Genomic DNA, 20,594 nt, shown 5'->3' with positions numbered 1-20,594 from the left:
AAAAGGCGGGCAAACATTACCAGTAGGTTCAGAGTGGCAATTTCACTGTGTAGTGGACATTTTAACTAAAATCTGGTGAGGAGATGACAAACTCACACTTGAGTGAATATTGAATTATACAGTTAAAGACACGTTTTACACGTGTTAACTCTGAGCCAGCGAGATACAGATTTGGTTCAACAAAATAAGTGGTCTGTGTGTGTGTGTGTGTGTGTGTGTGCGCGCTCTAACCTTGTATGGAGATGAGGACTTGCAGCAGACTGGACTTGCTAGTCCACCTCTCTGTGCCCTGTGGATCACATCACCACAAACGAAAACAACAAATCAGTAACAATTTCTGAGAAAAGCACAGATATATACAGTTACATTTGATTTCAAATTAATCAATTAGTTTTGTTTTTTTTACAAAATATACATCACAAGAGTCTTCAAATATCTTGTTTTGTCTAATTCTAACCCAAAGATCTTCAGTTTACAATAAAACAGTGACAATTGACTTGTCGATTAACTGTTGAATTGTTTGTGTGTAGTACCCTACCATTTGCATTACTTTCAGTTACCATCAGTGCAATTTTTACACAAAGTTGTCAAAATCAAGGAGTTATGCATCCAAACAGGAAACAGAACCACAACTGTTGAAAGTCAGGTTCAAAAGAGCAGGTTTCATTTGGTTTAGGTTACCTTGACACACCACCGGGTCATATTTCAACACTTTAATTACAGGTCAACACCCAGTACTGTAAAACTGCAGGTTGGTATTGTATCTCTCAACTTCCCTCAGTAAGATATCATACCTGTACATACATTAAGCTGTAAAACAGTGCTCACCTTTCCGATCCAGGTGCCCAACAGGCTGACGCAGACCTTGCCATTGTCGTAGAGGTTGGGATTGAGGCGGCCGCCACACTGTGACAGGTAGCGAAACAGAGGCGGCACAGACGGGTAGATGTTGGGAAGCTGGATGTCAAACAGAAACAGACCGTCCTCGTAGGGCGTACGAGTCGGCCCTTTGATCAGAGCTGAGAACAGGTCCTGTGTCCAAGAAAGCAAAGACCTTTATGACACGTTGTATGCTGTATGCAGTCAGTGTAATCTGTTTGATGTGTCCCACTGAGAAAATTATCAGAGAAGTGGAGAAAGCAGTACATCATAGCTCAAATAAAATAATGAGATAAGGGCAGCCAGCTTCTGTCTTAAGGTTATTAATTAGTTTTTAAATATCAATACTTTATTTCACATAAACCCCTGCTGCTTTCTGAAACATAGAGGATCCTACTACTTCTCTTCGGTACTACTCCCTGCTGCTGTTAATGTTTTGAAGACCAAGAAGAAAGGCTCATAATTTATGAGCTTGTGCTTTATTAGATTGTGTAATGATGCTTAGGATTAATTCTGTCTGTGGTTGTATATCACCCGTATCTGTGAAGAACTCTTCATGAGAAATTCAAGTTCATGCACGCACACCACGCATGCAGCTGTCAGCTTTCAAATGTGTACACAGATGTTACATTTTTAATGCAGAGTTTGTTTTCAGGGGTGATATACAACCACAAATCTCACAAGCTCAAAATCTTATGGACCCTTGATTAAGACCGTAATATTAGCCTTTGGTAACGGCAATCATGCAGTGAAATCTGAGCAGACAAATAATGAGTAGTTATTGTAAATTCTGTTTTCTTGATGTGTGCTCTACAGTAATCCAGCAGATTTACCACCAAAGAAGGACAGAAGCTGCCAGTATATTTAATAGTAAGATTACTAATCTTTCAAAATGAACCAGGGCGATGATTTATTATTAAAAATGGTGATAATACAGTAATGACAGGAAACCCACCATGCGATCTTCAAATGTTTTGACCATGATGCCATCCGGCAGTGACGTTGCTAGTAGAGCCATTTCTTTCCTCACTGTGCTGAAAAATTTCTTTGCCTCCGCTGGCTGAAACTCCATTTTCTGAAATGAGTGCGTGTCTAAAAAAAAATAAAAATTATATAAATATACAGAGAGAAGACCGACAGATGGTGATTGAATAGCAATACAGAAAAAATTAAAAGAAATAAAGAAATACAACTTTATAGCTTATGTGGCCAGGGAATTAATCAAACTAAAGGTGTGTGTGTGTGTGTGTGTGTGTGTGTGTGTGTGTGTGTGTGTGTGTGTGTGTGTGTGTGTTTATAGAATGGAAATGGGAAGCAGGCTTCGGTGCGTTGTCTGAGTGTTAAAGAAAAATCTTCACAATTCTCACCTGGTGCCCACTCCAGCACAGAGAACACCTCTCCCTTGGCGCTAGTAAAGGTGACACCAGGCTTGCCACCACTCTGTTGGCACAGTACTGGTGTATCACTGAGAAACTCACTGGGCCATTCTTGTCCACCCACCGGTGTCTGTGGCTCTTGCTGGGGCTTTTCCTCTCCAGCTTTCTCTACCTGAACCGTCACAAACTAGCAGGTGAGACACAATCTAATGTTGCACTCATTTACTGCTCATTTATTTGGACTACACTGGCAAATTTGTGCACAAATTAAATCAACTCTGCCATGTTGTAGATTAATTTAACACCTACCTCTGTCCCTGCTCCTCCACTCCCCCCTGCCTCCACCACAGCCTCCATCTTCTCCTCCTCCACGATGGCCACGTTGTCCAGCGTCTTCCTCAGGTTCTCCTGCAGCTTCTTAATGTCATCCAGGAAGCGTTTCTCCTTGGTCGGTTTCTCGGGGGCCGTGGGCGTCACCGAACTCGCTACATGAGTTGTTGAAGCGGGTTCAGCGGAGGTCGGAGAGGTTGGAGAACCGCCGGTCCAGAGCTGCTCCACAGTCATGTTCTTCAGGCTCTCCAGGATCTTCAGGGCCTCTTTCAACTCCCTGAAGCCCCGAGAGGCGCCTTCTTTACTGGGCTTCTCTGCTCCATTAACAGCTCCTGGAGTGGTTCCTAATTTATTAAGTGTATAATAAATGAATCAGAAACGTCAAACAGGACACAGGTAGAACACTGTTTTGTAACTGTACCTAATATTTGATCCAGATCTGGTGAAGGTGCTTTTTTGGTCCGGTTCTTTGGAACAAACTGACAGTGACTTGAGATCTGTGACGACTGGAAACGTTTGTAGGGTTTAATTCTCTTTTACTATTGTTAATGGTCTGTTGTTTTTACTTTCACTTTTATATTTTATCATCTACTGTATTTTAATTGTCTAATAGTATTGTCTATTTGCCCTTGGTTTAATGAGTTGCATTTGTATTGTTTACTGTAAAGCACTTAGAGCTACATATCTTGTATGAAAAGTCTCCATAAATAAAGTTTAATATTATGACTAGTTAATGTGTGTCTTTAGGTTGGTTTTAATTAATTTTTCTTCTTTGGAGTTGTTGCACTCTCTCATTTTTTCTAAAGCATGTACTTAAAATATCCTTCCCTTGCCCAAGGACAGGTTTCACTTTATTAACACACAACAGTTCTATGCAGGACAAAAAAGCTCTTTTGTCCTGTAGACAAACTATCACATAGGTCAAATATGTCAAATATGTTAAATATGTTGACACTATTCGCTCGAAACAAACAATAATATAAATGTTACAAAAAATAAGCTCCCCACCTCCTCCAGAAGCAGGACTAGCAGCAGCCACAGATGCCTCTCCCTCCTCTCCAGTGGCTCCTTTAGTGGGACTGGTGACCCCAGCTTTGCTGCCCTCTTGAGGGATGATGATGAACGTCGCGGAGCTAGTGGGGGTGGGGGTCGCTGTGTCGATGATGTCTGCATTGTTGACATGGCTGTCTTCCTCAGTGGTGAGGCCGTTATCCGTCTCCCAGCTGTCGCTTTCGTCCTCCCACTCCTCGGTGGACAGGACGCTGCTCGTCTCCTCCACCGAGTCGTAGTCTGTCTCCTCGATCTCAGACTCCACATTGTAGAGGTGCTGTGTGTGTGTGTGTGTGTGTGTGTGTGTGTGTGTATGATTATTAGGAGAGAGACGTCTCACTTCTAATGTCAAAAACAATATTCCATTTCATTAAGGATTAACATTTACCTGTGGCAAGACAATGGTCATGGAGTTATCCGCCCACACCACCTCCACTTTGCTGCTCACATCCACCCTGGACACCTGTCCGACCGACGTCTGGGCGAAGGAGGATGTAGAGACATAGTACAGCCATTATCAACAGCCAACAACACCTTATACAATAATAAAACAAGACTAAAATGGTCCGAGAGGATATAGCGGGCCCTATGTAGGCCCTGTGTACGAATCCACTTTTGCTAGTTTACTGGTGAAAAAAAGGGTTCATGTGCCAGTCGCATGGTTCAAAATGATTGTACTTATTGTCTTAATTAATCATAGGTGTGTTTAGGAGCAACATGCAATAAACCAGAGTGTCACTCCCATTCCCTTTAAAAGCCAGGTGCGTTTGTACATTGGCACATTGCGGTTATGATGGCGGATTTGCTAAGCAGGAAGGAGAGATTTTCAGGAGAAGAAACTTATCTGCTTGTGCGTGAAAGCACGCAATCACTTTCTGCTGCCTCAAGATAGCAATACGCCAAGAATGCACCTGAACACACCTCCCTGTAAGACCAGCACGCCCATGGGCGCACAGATGGACGCAGGTGCATTGCTATTTAAACAACGTGAGCGCTGGATGGGAAATTGACAACTGTGTCGGTCTTAAACAAGCAAAGACACCTGCGTCGGGTTTTGCAGGGTGCAAGATAGGGCCCTGAGTGTTATCTGACTGTAAAGCCCTTTGAGGCAAACTTGTAATTCTGTGTAATACAAATAAAAATCAATACGACAGCAGACATCAGTGTTCATTACTCCAGAATATGACAGGGAGCAATCTACTGAGACATTTGATTTTCTTAATGCTTTACCAGGAGAACGGCTAAAAACTGTACCTTACAGTTGCTCTAAAACCTCATGAGGTCAATAACATGAGAACAGTCTATCCCTATAGGGACATAAATGTGCTTTACCAGTTGGATTATGAAATAGTTTGAGGGCAAAGGTGACATTTGCCCTGAGGGTGGTGCAGGAGAAAAGCTCATTGAGTGTAAAACAGAAACAAAGAACAGGTTCCTGGTTATCTAAACATTTGCAGAGCAAAATATTATACGCTCAGTTGCCAGTTTATTAAATAAAGCTAGCTAAAACAAATGCAGTCTGATACAGTAATGCAATAAATGCTACCTTCATGAATGGTCAGTTAAATTTGTAAAAAAGAAATTGTAAAACTGTTCTCACATCGTTTTCGCAGTCATGTCCGTTCTCAGAGTTCCATATTCTAATGACGATGTCGGTGGTGCGGAAGTGGAAATCTGGGTGATCGACGATGTCGTACACACTGACATCCTCCTCCATACCGAAAACCTGAAATAAAGCAAACAAGAATACCAGGCCGATTTCATTTCTACTAAAGACTCACGTACAGCAGCCAGGTATCACAACATAAGACCAAGCCCCCCAACAAATACTCTCATGGTTTTTACATTCTTGAAAACACTGTTGTCTTGTTTTCCTGACTGACCTCCACGTCGTCGCTTCTGGAGTTGAGTTTGATCCACTTGACGACACATGTTCTGCCCTTGTGATCACCAGACTGGATCACACCGTACACTCCCGGGTCCTGGAGGGCTTGGGCTGAGATAGCACACGCACGCACACACAGTTTAGAGAGCAAAACAAAGAACACAAAACACAAAGACTTGAAACCTATAATTGCAAAAGATTTATAAAAAAAAGATGCATCTGTATGAAATAGTTTGGCTGTAACATTCCAGCCTTAACCTACATCCCCGTATTTTCAGTCCATTTTACAGACCCACAAACTTGGCATAGTTTCAGCAAATGACCTAGATACTGTAGGTAATAGGCGGCAGAGTGACTGACATATGCTGTGTCTTCACTGGTCTGAAGAGTTGAAACGCAACAAAATAAAATTAAACACGAAAATGTATAATTTTTAAATCAAACTGTTTTTCCTTACGTCGTTTGTCTACTACAAAGTCCCCGGGACAAAACTCATGGCTGTCGAGGTGCTGGATGGGGATGAGGTTGTTTGATCGGATCCCCTTCTCCACCCGCCCGTCCTTCCACATCACATCAGCCGTGGTCTTTGTGGATACAACTTCCACTGCAACCCTGTACAAACACACAAAAGGTAAATAGTAACAAAGTAAAAACTGCCTTGCCTTTTATCATATAGAGGACAATTTCTCTCATCACAAAAGGAAAGCTACTGTACAATACTGCTATTTTTACCCTCCTCCTATCCTGTCCACTTATCTACTGCAGCATTTATCTTTACTGAACCACTACATTTATCTCCCCTCTTGGAATGTTGAGACCTCAATCTTCCCTCTCATTCTCTTTTTTTTCCCCCAAGGTCTCAGTTCTAAAAAGGTTTAGATTTAGAAAACATGAATCTTGGCGAATAACAGAACATCTGCAGTGTTGTGGTTTGTTTGTTGAAGTAAAACAAGCCAGAGAGAGTGTGAAATATGTGTTGTAAACTGAGGCTGAGAACATGACACCATCAGTAGTCTGAAAGACTCTCTGTGTGCGAGGCTGCTGTCGAGCACAGATCGAGACATGAGTCCTCTAACAAACAAGAGAGAGGTTGGAGGGACACACAGACACACTGTTGTCAGATTTCCGGGGTCAGCAGCTGTTGCTTTATCCAGTCTGCAGCAGACGATGTCATTGGTCTTATTTTTACACCAAATTCCTGAAACAGTTGCGAGGAAGCACCAGACCAATCAGCCTTATAGATATTCCAAATGTCAAAACATTTCAGTTGTTCCCCCAGACTCTATTTAAACACCTATTTTCTGGTCACTTTTACGCACTGGCAGTAAGGAATGAAGATGGTATGAATGTATGGACTTACGAATGGATGAAACATAAGACAAATAAATGGGAAAAAAAAACAAAGAAAAGTACATAGCAGTGCAAGCAACAAAGACACAGTGAAGAAGGAAAAAGACAATACTGGAGTTTTGTTTACTGCCGTTAACCCACCGGTCTCCAGGCTTGAACTCGCGGGAAAACTTGGTCCTCTTCTTCTTGTGCTTCCTCTTCAGGTTACGGATGGAGAGTGGGATGCTCTTCTTACGGTTGGTTCCCAGACCGCCACTCTGAGAAGAGGCTGTAGAGCTGGCTGATGACGTCAGAGAGCTGCAACCAGGATTATAGTCACAGGTCAACATCTCCTTTAATCATACAAACTGTACACACATACATACACAGGGTAGTTTTCCTCTAATTGATTGGTCCGCAAAAGTCAGAAAATAGTTTAAAAAGCTATTCCTAGTCCAAAACCCAAAGATATTCAGTTTAAATCATAGAAGAACCTCAGAACACCTGCAAATATTTTTTTGCTGAACACAATGACTTCAACAGTTAAGCAATTACCAAAATGGTTGCGGATTAGTGTTCTGTCAATCAACTAATAGATTAATTGACTAATTGTTAAAGCTTTAATTTACAGCACAGCAAAAAAGAACTGGGCTTCATGTAGAACCATGTAAAGCTCATGCAGATCTCTTTTAAGACAATAGTCTGAATGAAGACACACAGGAGGAACTTTTAAGCTTTACATTTTGTTGAGGCCGTGTTTGAGAGATGATGATTCAGCACTGCGGTCATTTTTGAGGCTCAATAGGCCTGACTGTAACTTTAAGAAAAAGCTGCAACGAAGCTAAACTGACAAAACGTATTTCCATCACTTATATTTGAGGGGATAACAGTCCTGTTTAGCTATACCCAATATTTCAGTGAAATCAAACATACAATCTGTCTCCTGTCTCTCTCGCTGTCCATCACACAAACACACTCATGAAATGGATTTCATTAAGAACAAGTGAATCAGCTTCATTAATAATGCAAATCAAACTTAAAGCAAAATCAACAATAAGACAAACTGCAAGGTGATTCCGCTGGGTTAACTGGCAGAATAATCGGCAATAACTACTGTAAGCCTGTTGTAGAGTATGTCATTTGACTTTTTTTTCCCCATGCTAAAACAATGTCACTTATGTTTCCAAATGTAAAAAAGGTAACAACAGTAGCACTCTTATTCAAATGGACAAAACACGAGGATGAGGGACACAACGGATGTGGCCTCCCTGGGCAACTGGTCTTATGAAGCTCTGCAATAGTAATGGCGTTTTTCCATTACATGGTACCTGCTCGACTCTACTCGCCTCTACTCTACTCACTGTGCCTCAGCGTGGCTGGTCGTCATAGCGGCGCCGCAGTAAACTGCCGTGACCTAACGCGACACACACAGAACGTCGAAGGTGTGTTGTTGTTGCCACAGCCAGAAGACACATGTTGTTTCAAATGAACCTGGAGGCAGCAAAAATAAACACAGCTGGCTAAACTATGTAAAAATGGCGGGTTTGTTCAGGACACCCCCGTCTGTCGCGTTCACGTCACCTTTTGGTATTGGCTCAGCTCGCTTGGAACCTCGACTGAGGTGGTACTAAAAAAAGTACCCGTTAACAGGTACCAGGTACTTTTTTTCGTAATGGAAAACCAAAAAAGGCGAGTAGAGTCGAGGCGAGTCGAGCAGGTACCACGTAATGGAAAAGCGCCATAAGTGATGATGTTTTACTGGACTGCATCTTATTATTTAGAGCTGAAACGACAAGTCTATCAATTAGTCGATCAACAGAAAATAATTGGCAACTGTTTTGATAACAGATAAATGATTCTTGATGCTTTTCTTTGTCATTTATGGTCAACTGAATATCTTTGGGTTTTTCGACTAATGTATAGATAAAATAACTAATTTAAATAAGTCACCTTGGGTTCTGGGAAATTATAATTCAATTATAATTATTTTCTGACATTTCATAGACAAAACGATTCATCGAGAAAAGAAACGGCCAATTAATTAATAATGAAAATAAAAGCTTCCTGCAGTCCTACTGTAAGTGTAATGTATAAACTCTTAACGTCCCAAACACCTTTCAATATACTGCACTCCAACACAACACCTTAAACTCTGGCTTTAAATATTACCAGGCTTCAATCAACCCCCCTCAGACATAAACTCTCTACACTCTAAAATCTTTAACATTTAATCTCCACAAAGAAAGGTTTTTTTTTTTGTGTCAGATCACATTTTACTTTACAGAAGCTCACATTATTGTGTTCATACCTGTTAATGGACAAGTGGCCGATGCTTGGTGCTTATCAGCTTGTCCTCCCACATTTCAACAGACAGATAACAACCTACCAAATAACTACATTTAGTTAACAGACCTGGTATCGTCAGTGTCTTCTGCAGCCTCGTCGTCAGCGTCCTGCTCTCCGTGTTCAGCCGAAGGGTCGTAGGTGTTCTGGGAGCCCGGAGGGTTCTGGAAGGGCACCACGGGGCCGTTGTTGTTGTTGGGATGAGAAGTGTCTGTCTGCTCTGATTTGTGCTCTCCTGGTGAGAGATAAAACATTAGGAATTCAATTTAAGTGAATGATGGAGAGATAATCTTTTTAAAATAAGAGATTAAATAAATGGTATCAATTTAAAACCCAAAATAATTCAGAGGTGTAAATCATATATTTCTTTGTCAGTCTCCGTCTCAACAAGCTCACAGTGTCCGAGTACTTTAGGATTTTAATTTGATATGGCTTCACAGAGAGAGACACGGTCATGTTTTATTTTCCTGGATCATGAAGACAGATGCAGTACATTTCTGAGCTGTAGTGTAATGCACTTCAACGCATTTTCCAATAGTCTGTTCCCTCTGTACTGAGCTGCCCGGATATCTCACAGGAACTTTAAATCATTCTGACTCTGCTCTGCATGGAGACACTTCGTTCTCAGCTACTTTAGAGAAGATGTAAGCAAAAAGTAATGCGCGCTTTTCTGACTGCATGCAGAGACAGGAAATGATCACGTTTTTGGCTAATGATTAATTGTGATGATTAGACAAATTAGTTGGAACAGAGAGATTTACAAGATCAAACCATCCTAAACTACCCAACCGCTGCTGGATTTCTGAGACAGATAAGAATCTGAACCTTAAAAAAAAAAAAAAAAACTGATAACATTGGCCGATATGTAATCATGTTCTACTTAAAATGATAATTTGTGTTGTTTGATTTCTCATACGCACATCTATTTTTAAGGGAATACAATTCTTAAACATTAAGAGTCTTGCTGAACTCATAATAGAGGCACCACTGACTGCATTAGAGAGCAGAAGAGTGTGGGTGTATGTATACTATACTGTTTGGCACCTTGTGACTCGGCATTCTCAGTTTTCTTCCCCGAATCCTTCTTGAACATCCTTTTCAACTGACACACACACACACACACACACACACACACACACACACACACACACACACACACACACACACACACACACACACACACACACACACACACACACACACACACACACACACACACACACACACACACACACACACACACACACACACACACACACACACACACACAGAGAGAGAGAGAAGATGAAAAGATGCAGCCCTCACAGTCTCTGTAATACCACAAGATATCCATTCCTAAAATACACCGGGCACGGTGATCATCCCCTGTGACCCCCTTTTTATTAACTTCTTGTGTAAAACAGGTGATATTGAGTGTTAATAAGCTCCTGAGGATTCATTCTTACAACATGTAACAAGCTCTTCATATACCATTAAAGAGCACTATTTAATCTATACTCTGACATATATGAATAAATATTATCCTCACCTTTCTGACCACGGGGTCTTCGGGCAAGACAGGGGCACCCTCGGGTCCATCACAGGTGATCCGCTTGGCATCCCCCTGAGCAGGGAAAACATATAGGGCCCTCTCTCCTAGCTGCCTCTGGGTGTGGTCGTAGTATCCCAGACGCCTCACCCTAAACCCAACCAGCACAGTAACATTACCCCATGGGCAACAAGATACAGTTTCAGTTTGTATCTGTTCTGCATACATAAATTTGTGTGAGGATATAACGATAAATATTCAGACTGACCTGCAGAGATTTTCATGTGTGATGATGGAGGGAGGGGGATAGACACTGTCTGAACCTTTGGGAGAATAGCTCTTTGTGATCCACGTCACCTTCAGTTCGACCACTTTCACCTGAGAAGAGCACAATGGAGGCAATTTAGGCTATTTAAGATCCACAATTACATGTTAAACCCAGTTTATTCAAGTATATGACTCCAATAGAGTAGGCCATTAAAAAAGAGAAAAAAGGAGGGGCCGTTATCATCATCTCACCTCTTCTACCACCACCCTGAACTTGCACTTCCTGCTCAGGACAGGTTTGACCCCCGACAGCCACTGTACGTTAGAGAAGACTTTGGCCGGACCAATCAGGACCTGGCCTGGGTAGAAACCATAAGCCTCGTCGAAGAACAGACCCTGAAGAACAAACACAGTAACGAGGATACAATATGACTACAACTGAGAACATGTTGTTGATGATTTATTAGCTGTTTAGAACCAACACAAGGATGCATTATAATCAACATGTACAACTAAAACAACTTCACATTAAAGTTACGTTAAACAAATATTTGCCTATGTGAATTGCAATGCACCATATCAGATATTTTCTGCACATTAATGTTTAAAAAGCAAACGTGAAAACCCTCTGGGAAAAATAGCTGTTATATATACACACACACACAACTGATCAGTAGGCCTAAACAAATTGCAGCTTTAGTCTTTCTGAAAATGTAACTGTCTGACTACTACTGGTTAAACTACGGTCTAAAATGAATACAACTTTGCATTGCATTTCAATTTCTAGAAAACATAAATAATTGTTTTCTATAGCAGAGCAAATACTTACAAATACTACAATATTTCCTTATTGTACAAACTAGACCTACACACAACTATGGATGGATATTACATTGGATAACAAATAAGAACTATTTACAGACAGCATACCAGCTATTTGTGAAGGGATCTGATCCCTGACTAGCAGCTGTTCAGAGTAGATGTACCTGAGGTGACAGATAAGAGCTCATGGCTACATACCGAATCACTGACATGTGGACAGACGTCGTAAAGCTTGGCACCGTCCTCCACACTCATGGAGCACCTGGAGGGAGGCACAGAGAGAGCGAGACGACTGGTTGACACTCACTGGATTTGGCACTGACAAATGTGTGCCAGCATGTAGACACGCTGACAGATTCCAACAGGGTCACACAGTACACACACACACACTCTACCTGGCTCCGTTGGAGAGCTTGAGGATAATGTGATTAGTCAGGTCGTACACTTTCCCCAGCCAGAAGTCATAGGCGATGTAGTCGCCGTACATAAAAGACTAGAAAAAAAACAATGACAATAAGAAAATCAAATCAGTTCTATCAATTTTACATTTTTATCAAAGTATTACCCTTTTTTGTGACCTAGAAGATTAATTTTCAGGTACTTTCTGTCATGAACTACTATTGGAAGATTTAAATGATTCTGTGAGCAACAGTATGCATTAGACAGGTTTTGGGCTTGTGTTGAATGTTGTCTGATGTATTGCGTTTACTCTTGTTATGTTGTGAGTATGAATGTTATGTAGGTCAGATTATGTTTTCTTGTACCGTTGATGTATGTTTTTACATTTTTCTGTTATTTTTATGTATTGTGAGTATGAATAGTATAGATGTACGTAATCAATTTTAAGTAATATTCTTATGAAATAACTGTTGAAGACTGACAGGTCTTATTAAACAAACAAACAAACACAATAGTTATGATGATCAATTGAGATCAGTCTGATAGACCAACACTGCCAGGTCTACACTACACTCCTTTCAGGTCCCGGAAACACTGTGCTATTGTATGTTAACTGACGCGAGCGATTGCTTGGATTGCAATATTTTTTACTGAAAGTTGCAGAGGTTCACCATTACTATTAGCATATTTTTAGACCAACCCCTATTATCAAGTGAATCATCTGGTACCAAATACTGATTTGAGTAGTAAGTGTACTTTGAGACTGATAATTGTGTGTTTATCATATACAATTACTCACATACATTTGATTATCCTTAACATAATGCAATAAAACAATATATGAAAACAGGCTATGCAGTGACACGCTGTATTTGTATCATCCTAATCGCTGACTATGACACATTTTTAATCACATTTGAAAATATGTGAATATATCTCATTTCAGAAAAGTACGACCTGTAAATCCAGCATACATACCATAAATGTATTTAAAGGAGTATTAAGGCCCTTCAGTAAAAGCTCTTACCCAGATGTGCTGCAGGTCTTTGCTGTTAACTGGATACAGAACACAGTTTGTCCCCACTAGTTTCACTGCACACTCAATGTCAATGTTGGTCACAATACCACACTGGCTGTCCTGTAATGCAACAAATACATGTTCAGTTTACCATCATATCAATTATCATCACTGCTACAGTTTCCTATTTATCAACAGGGACACTTGGGTATTGCTTGTAAAAAAAAATAACCAAGAGAGAAAGCGTTGCATTTGTATTCAGATTGTGAGTCGTTGTACTGCATTAACACAAAAAGTATCCTCTTAGACCTTTTTAAGTGTCGACCTGTAATGTTATTCCAGTCATGTCTGATGCACCAAATGGAACAGAGTGGTAAACAGCGACAGGGCTGACAAAGAGAGAGACTTGGTTGAAAGAAAACTAGAAAACACAAGACAGAATGACAGAGGTGAAGTGAAAAGGGAGATCTATAGACAAAGAAAAAAAACTCCACTTACATTAGAATTGTTTCTTCGCACCATGTCTCTAATAACGATAGATCGATCTTCAAGTTTCAGCTGTAAAAGAAGGAGCAAAGAAGTTTAGAAAATGCTGGCTAACACAGTTGGGTGACCTCATCTTTCAGAAATCGTACACCGACAGAAGCTGCTGCTGGGTGTTGGTCACTGAAACTGTATCATAATTTTCTAATGATAACTGCAGAGAATAACTATTCACATCGATGGCCACGTGATGAACCTTGGAGAAGAACTTTGAAATGAACCAACTACACATAAGTCACATTCACACTTAGACCCTGACAACATTACGGATATGATTCGTCACAGCCTTGTCTTGTTCCTGCTCAGAGCCATGAAGACTGCAACATGCACAGTCAGCAGAGCTGCAACGCCCCCTGAGAGCAGATTAAATTATTTTGCCACCCACAAAGAGACACATTTCACTGAGCTGGCCAGCATGAGCCTCTAGTATGAGAATGGTGAAGGAGTCAGCAACCATATTGTCATTATCAATTTTTAATCAACACGTTGAAATAAAAATAGGAGCTGTAAAACGCCATTGTTTACAACTAGAGAACCCACAGCTCGATGGACAGATGGAGCCAAAACAGCATTGATCAAAGACTACAAGCCCGGAGAGACCCAGTGTAGAAAACAGGAGCCACTGGGATAAACTTGGCACAAGCTCAGCTCCCAGCGTCGCAGTGGGAAACCTTGTTCCCATTAGCTACATTTTGCTGTGTCACTCTGCCTGTTATGGAAATTAAGAGCAATAGCCCTGCATTAAAATGGTGTTGCTGGAGCCATGTTGCTTCAGGCACCAGTGAGATGATCAAATATGATGGAGGAAGGCCAGTTTGAGTAACACACACACACACCTTTTAGCTCAGAGAAGCAGCACGCACTAAATATTTTTTGAAACGGAGACACATACACAGCTCTTCTTCATTAATATTCTTTCAGTGCATCATGCTGCATTGCGCTACTGTAGTAACTGATTGCCTCACCAGTTGTTCTTATCCCTCCCTTCAAACACTGTTTAAAATCAATACCATTTACCCCACTGTAAGAGGAAGCAGAGACAGCAGACAGACTACTGAAGACTACAGCAAGACCTTTGCTCCCTTTATAGTGGGGCGGCATAGCTCAATAAATTGAAACAATCGTTCATTTTGTGATAAAAGTACCAAAATCGGCAGATGTGTTGATAGATACATTGGGAACAAAACTGGATATTGGGCCATTGCAAACTCCCACCCTGGTTGCCATTTAAAAAAATGGCTGCCACGGCAGCGGTTTGTCAAAATGTCCAATCCCACATGCAATAACGGACATAATCTAGTTCTTAGTAACCCTGAGAACCCAATGAAATACTTACTCACGATTATATGTAATCATATAATTTCATTATATAATAATTGTATGTTAGAATTTTATTAGGAATTATGACCAGTATGTCAATGAGCTGGTTATGAAACGGCTGGAAACCATAATTTCAAATTTAATGATACCTATGTTCCTAAAAAACTACGCATTTTTATGCTGATGATACGCAGATGTACCTGCCGGTTAGACACACAGACCCAGAAATGCTGAGTTCACTTAATGAATGCCTTTGTGATGTCAAAAGCTGGATGTCAAAAACATTTCTTAATCTGAACTCAAACAAAACAGAGATTGTCGTTGGGTCCCAGCACATCTGACTGTGTCTGGTCCCCTATTCAATAGGGGTTCCTAACCTTTTTTGTGCCAGGGACCAACAGTGCCTATTGGACAACCTCAAGCGTGTTCCAAGGAAACTTGGCGACTGGTTTGACAGCAATTTAAGTTTTGCAAAAATATGATCCATCTTAACTTTTAAAAAGACACAGTGACCATTTTACATGCCTTTATCTCATCACACCTGGATTACTGCAACAGCCCCTTTACTTGCCCAAACCAAAATCTATTGATTGACTCCAGACTGTCCAGATCACATCACTCCTCTACACTGGCTCCCAGTATGTTTTAGAATAGATTTTAAAATTTGACTTACATTGTTTTCTTTAAAAAAAAAAAATTCTGAGTGCCTGGGTAGCTCACCTGGTAGAGCGTATGCCCATATATAGAGGTTTACTCCTCGACGCAGCGGCCACGGGTTCAACTCCGACCTGCGGTCCTTTGCTGCATGTCATTCCCACTCTCACCCCTTTCACATCTTCAGCTGTCCTATACAAATAAAGGCCTAAGTATGCCCTACACAGTATTGGTTTTATACACCAACTTGTTTTTATGTTTTCAAAGCAGCTGACTGTTGCTATGGCTCATGTAGTAATGATGAGAAGTGAGACGGGAAGGTGGTGGTAAACAGAGTCAGACAACAAAAGAAAAAGACATGCTCCTTTGTACAAATGGATGTATGTATGTGTGTGTGTGTGTGTGTGTGTGTGTGTGTGTGTGTGTGTGTGTGTAGTGGCTCTGAATAGAAGACAACCTTGGCAGCCTCTTCATCCAGGCTGATAAGGTAGAAGGCACCAGATTGATTACAGAAATCGATGGAGGACAGTATTTGCTTTGACTTCCCGGCCTAATTAACACAAGTCATTATTCATGTGCCGTACAAAAAGGGAGAGGGGGAAAAGTGACACTGCAGAGGACTGCAGCTCGGGGCCACGCCTATTCTCAGTTTCATATCCATACTAACAAGCAATCTGATCCACAAAATACAACAGGAAGTCAAAAACAAGTGGGTTCTGCAGTAACAAGTAGATACTGTATTTACGCACACATGCACTCATCTGTTGAAGATCATTCTTGAGCCTTGTGAATTCTGTGTGGAGCTTAAAGAAATATCTTGGGACAATTATTCACTTTCTTGCTGAGAGTTAAATAAGAAGATTGATACCCCTCTTGTGCCAGTATGGTAAATATGTAGCTGGAGCTAGCAGCCAGTTAGCTTAGCTTGGCATAAAGACTGGAAACAGGGGGATGCAGCTAGCCAGACACAGCACCTCTAAAAAGGTCACTATATTACATGTTATACGTCTTATTTGTTTATTTCGTACAAAAAAAACAAAAAAAAGGATTAAACTGGATTCACATTTTACGGGGGGTTTTGTGCCTAACTTATTTCTTGGCCAGGACCAGTTGCCATGCAACTGGCGAATAATCCAATTTTTGGTGGTCATTGTGTAGTTTTTATGGTGAAAAAAAAAAAAGAAATTAGGATAAAACTAACTGGTGTTATTTCTAATGTAAATGGAGTGCCATCATGCAGCCTTTTAAAAAGCCCTGCACACCCACACAGGGGTTTTCAATTATTGTAGCTGGTTAGACCTCTGCTCAGGTTGAAGTCAATTGGAGCTATGCTGGTAAGGACATGAGGTAATCAAACTTTATGAACTACTGGGAATGATAAAGGTACACTTCTCTGATGTCCATGTGTATGCTCACTATCCTCCACACACATTCAAAGCAATGTCTAAATACCGTACTGCCACTTCATTACTCATTCATAACCTCTCAAGCTTGTGTGCACTATATGTTGTTGTTGGAGCACCAAACTCCTGCTTTCCCACTGGCCAGGAGAACTGCTCGTCACAGCTTACTCATTGGCTGACCTCATGCTGCACTTCCTAAAGAAAAATGAAGCGTGAGGTCGTAACACTAGACAATGACTTCGCATTAGCAAGGATAGAGATCTTCTTTGACCATTTCTATTAATGAGAAAAATAAGCTTGCTACAGTTCCAAAAATCCAAATCAATGTCAAGTCCTTGCAACCTTGGTTGATATGGCAATAAATAAATGAATCATCAATCATCATCAATCCTCAATACCTAATACCTTCCCCTCGCTGCTGCCGGACAGTGCTGTCTGACTGAAGGCTATTGATTCAGACACACAGGAAGGGTGCACAGCTCTATTAAAAAGAGCAGGTACAGGGCCTTTGGAGACCACAAGTGAATGACAACTGCGGACTAATAGCACACAGTATCTATTATGGAGCAGTCTTTTTACAGTGTAATTTCAGAGATTAAATGAAAAAGGACCAAAAGCTTGAAGGAAGGCACTTAGGGCTACATGACAGAGAAATGTACATTAGAAGAAGGAAAATGAGTGTAAACAAGCAGAATATGAAATAAGAGAGGAAAATGGAGATAAAGACGCAGTCACAGAGAGGACGAAGATGGAGACAGAGAGTGGCAGATGAAGTACGGGATGGAGAATACTCGAGAGTCAATCATAGAGATGAAGAAATAGATGGAAAAAGTCAGATGGAGGAGATGGCTGAGGGGAGGAGGGTGCAATGAGGGGTAGGCAGGGTGTGTCAGGGAAAAAATGAAGATGAGAAGAGAACGAGGCACAGAGGAAGCAGCAGCCAGCCCAACAAGTGGGGGATCGAGACGGATACCAGGAGAGAGACAGAAAGAGTCAGGAAACAAGAAAAGGAAGAGCCAGAAATAGACTAGAGCACAGCAAACAGTGAGATAGAAAAAACGGGGATGAAGTAAGAAGGGTAGAGAGAGCAGACAGTCTCCCCAGTAGGCAGGGCCAATACTGCAGAGGAAAAAGGTAGGTTGAGAAGATGAGGGAGAGAGGAAGAGAGAAAGAAGAGGAAAGAGGGCTGGTGGGATGGATGCAGGCTCCAGCAGCTCAGCAAGTCACTCTAGAGAGTGTGTGTGTGTGTGTGTGTGTGTGTGTGTGTGTGTGTGTGTGTGTGTGTGTGTGTGTGTGTGTGGTCTATGCAGAGAAAGAGAGGATCAAATGAGATCCATTATCTCAGGGCAGGAGCTGGACGACCATCCAGTCAGCAGCACATTACGTCAACATTCTCCCACACAGTGGTCTGCTGGGACACTGAGGGGAGGGGCGGGGGGGGATGAACATGGGGAGGGGTTAACAGGATGGGAGGAAAGACTGGGGGAGGGTGAGAAAACAGAAAGCAGGTTAGGTAGAAAGAAATAAAAAGGGGGGAGGAGATGAGGGTTGAAAAGAGGAACCTAAAGGGTGGGGAGGGGCTGTCATGTTGTGTCCCGGTCATATCAGATTTACTGTAAATACAAGCTGCTGACATCATCCTCCATGTGGTAACTAGAAGTAGTACCACAGGGAATCTATTTGCAGGCTTGGATTTGTCTGATTTGCCGCAGATGTGCATCAATTAACACAGGTAGCCAAGAGGGTATAAACCCCACTGTCAACAGCCTAAAGAAAGAACCAGTGACCAATGATCAGCAGTACAATCCACATTTATAAAGTAAACATCTGGTGTTACACTTACTGATAAGTAATTAGTAACTTGCAAGAGTTGGGTGTGTAGTTTAAGTGATATTAACATGGTAAGACTTGTGGGTTTTAACAGCAGGAAGACGCTATTCCATTTTTCTGTTTATTCAGAAAGGGTTTGAACACCTGTGGTGGCCCGGTGCAAGTTACTTTGAAGGCAGGAACCACAGCCCAGAAACTAAAACTAGACCTGGGTGTCTCAGTCAAAATGTATTTTAATGTCTTTCAGTCACTAATAGGTGCCTGAGCTTCTGACAAAGTCCCTGCAGTTAAAAAGCATGATTCATTTCAGTGTACTTGTACTACATATACATGAAGAGGACTGCATCCTTTACCCGTCAAGACTTTGACCATTTCTGAGCTTGAAGGTTTCCATCAGATATGATAAAAGAATAGCAATGCAGCACTGGAGCTGCTTTTCTTGCATTTCGATTAAGCATACAAAACCTTAAGGTCTGATGACAAAACAGGTTTGCTTGTTTGTGTGTTTCTGTGCCTGCCTGGCACCTGTTCAAAACCATAACTACGGCTCTGCACGCCAAAGCACTGTTGGGTGGGCCTTGGCAGCAGCATAATGTCCCAGATTCAACCAACGTCTGCCAGCCTACAGTACCTCGAGCACCTGCAGACGGCTCCTGAGCAATCCATGCTGAAGGATGACATATCGACTATCAAACCTTTATCTGAGCGTATCCACAATAGGCACAATTAGTTTAGAAATCATTTCTAATCAAATGTGCAACCTAGAACGTTAACACAAGCATACAACAGAATATGATTATTTGAAAAGAATGATGTGCACATTAAATCGACAGAATAATTGGCTTAGGTGTGCTAAGTTGATAAGCTTGCGTAAACTAAATACATAGAAATAGCTGATGTGATCACTTTAGTCTGCTTAGCACAGAACTGCTGTAGCTACTGCACACTGCTGAAGGCCATTTCACACCAAAACCGTGTTTGCTCATTTATAAGCTCCATATGGTGAGAAAAAAAGCAATAAAATCCTACTCCTTGTTCACGCCATAAAGAATTAGACTCAATGGGTTTTATCACCTAATATTTTTTATACCCTCGTTCAAAAAAAACAAAAAAACATTCCTGCAACCAACTAAAATCAAATGTCCATGACTTCCTGTGTCAGTTGCAACTGAGTGATTACAGTATAAAATAGGCAACAAAAGTTTTTTTTTTTTTTTTTACAGGGCCCACAAGCAGATAGATCGATAGATATTATTAATCCCAAATTGGGAAATAACTCTGTTACAAGCAGCAAGAAGCAAGTAGAATGTTTTAAACACAAACCACAGCAATCTGATGGCAGCAGCATTCAGGAGAGTGTAGCTTTGGGACTGCACTATATAGTGCTATCAACTCGAGGGCATTGTAACAGGATGAAATCACAGTTTTGCTTCTCTGCCTAAGACTGCACGCCAGAGATGGATGGGAATTTAAAATGGCTTAGAGAGCAGAAGGTGGTACCTTACCATTTCAAGGACTAAAAGCCTGCATATTACCATAACAGCCATCTGGTACCAAACTGTCTGCCTGTCCCATTACATCCTTTCCAGTCAAGATTTTTAAATTTCATTTCTCTTTC

At 41.3% G+C, this 20,594-nt stretch overlaps 1 protein-coding gene across 2 annotated transcripts in view; it reads right to left on the bottom strand.

Moving 5' to 3' along the window:
• Positions 1-20,594, bottom strand: part of ube2o (ubiquitin-conjugating enzyme E2O) — a 28,391-nt gene that overhangs the window by 2,329 nt on the left and 5,468 nt on the right. For both annotated transcript variants that reach the window (XM_078279682.1, XM_078279673.1), the window contains exons 2-21: positions 13,725-13,784; positions 13,236-13,346; positions 12,205-12,302; positions 12,008-12,071; positions 11,240-11,383; positions 10,989-11,098; positions 10,721-10,871; positions 10,237-10,294; positions 9,262-9,427; positions 7,012-7,167; positions 5,978-6,132; positions 5,519-5,631; positions 5,236-5,361; positions 4,024-4,113; positions 3,594-3,912; positions 2,565-2,929; positions 2,247-2,427; positions 1,835-1,971; positions 829-1,032; positions 232-289 (exon numbers count right to left, since the gene is read on the bottom strand). In XM_078279682.1, coding sequence (XP_078135808.1) covers positions 232-289; positions 829-1,032; positions 1,835-1,971; positions 2,247-2,427; positions 2,565-2,929; positions 3,594-3,912; positions 4,024-4,113; positions 5,236-5,361; positions 5,519-5,631; positions 5,978-6,132; positions 7,012-7,167; positions 9,262-9,427; positions 10,237-10,294; positions 10,721-10,871; positions 10,989-11,098; positions 11,240-11,383; positions 12,008-12,071; positions 12,205-12,302; positions 13,236-13,346; positions 13,725-13,784 — 2,866 coding nt within the window. The remainder of the gene's footprint in view (positions 1-231; positions 290-828; positions 1,033-1,834; positions 1,972-2,246; positions 2,428-2,564; positions 2,930-3,593; positions 3,913-4,023; positions 4,114-5,235; positions 5,362-5,518; positions 5,632-5,977; positions 6,133-7,011; positions 7,168-9,261; positions 9,428-10,236; positions 10,295-10,720; positions 10,872-10,988; positions 11,099-11,239; positions 11,384-12,007; positions 12,072-12,204; positions 12,303-13,235; positions 13,347-13,724; positions 13,785-20,594) is intronic.

The sequence above is a fragment of the Sander vitreus genome, chromosome 2 (assembly GCF_031162955.1).
Source record: "Sander vitreus isolate 19-12246 chromosome 2, sanVit1, whole genome shotgun sequence".
NCBI lineage: Eukaryota > Metazoa > Chordata > Actinopteri > Perciformes > Percidae > Sander > Sander vitreus.
The sequence above is the reverse complement of the archived record's forward strand: the minus strand, read 5'-3'. Positions and strand labels throughout refer to the sequence as shown.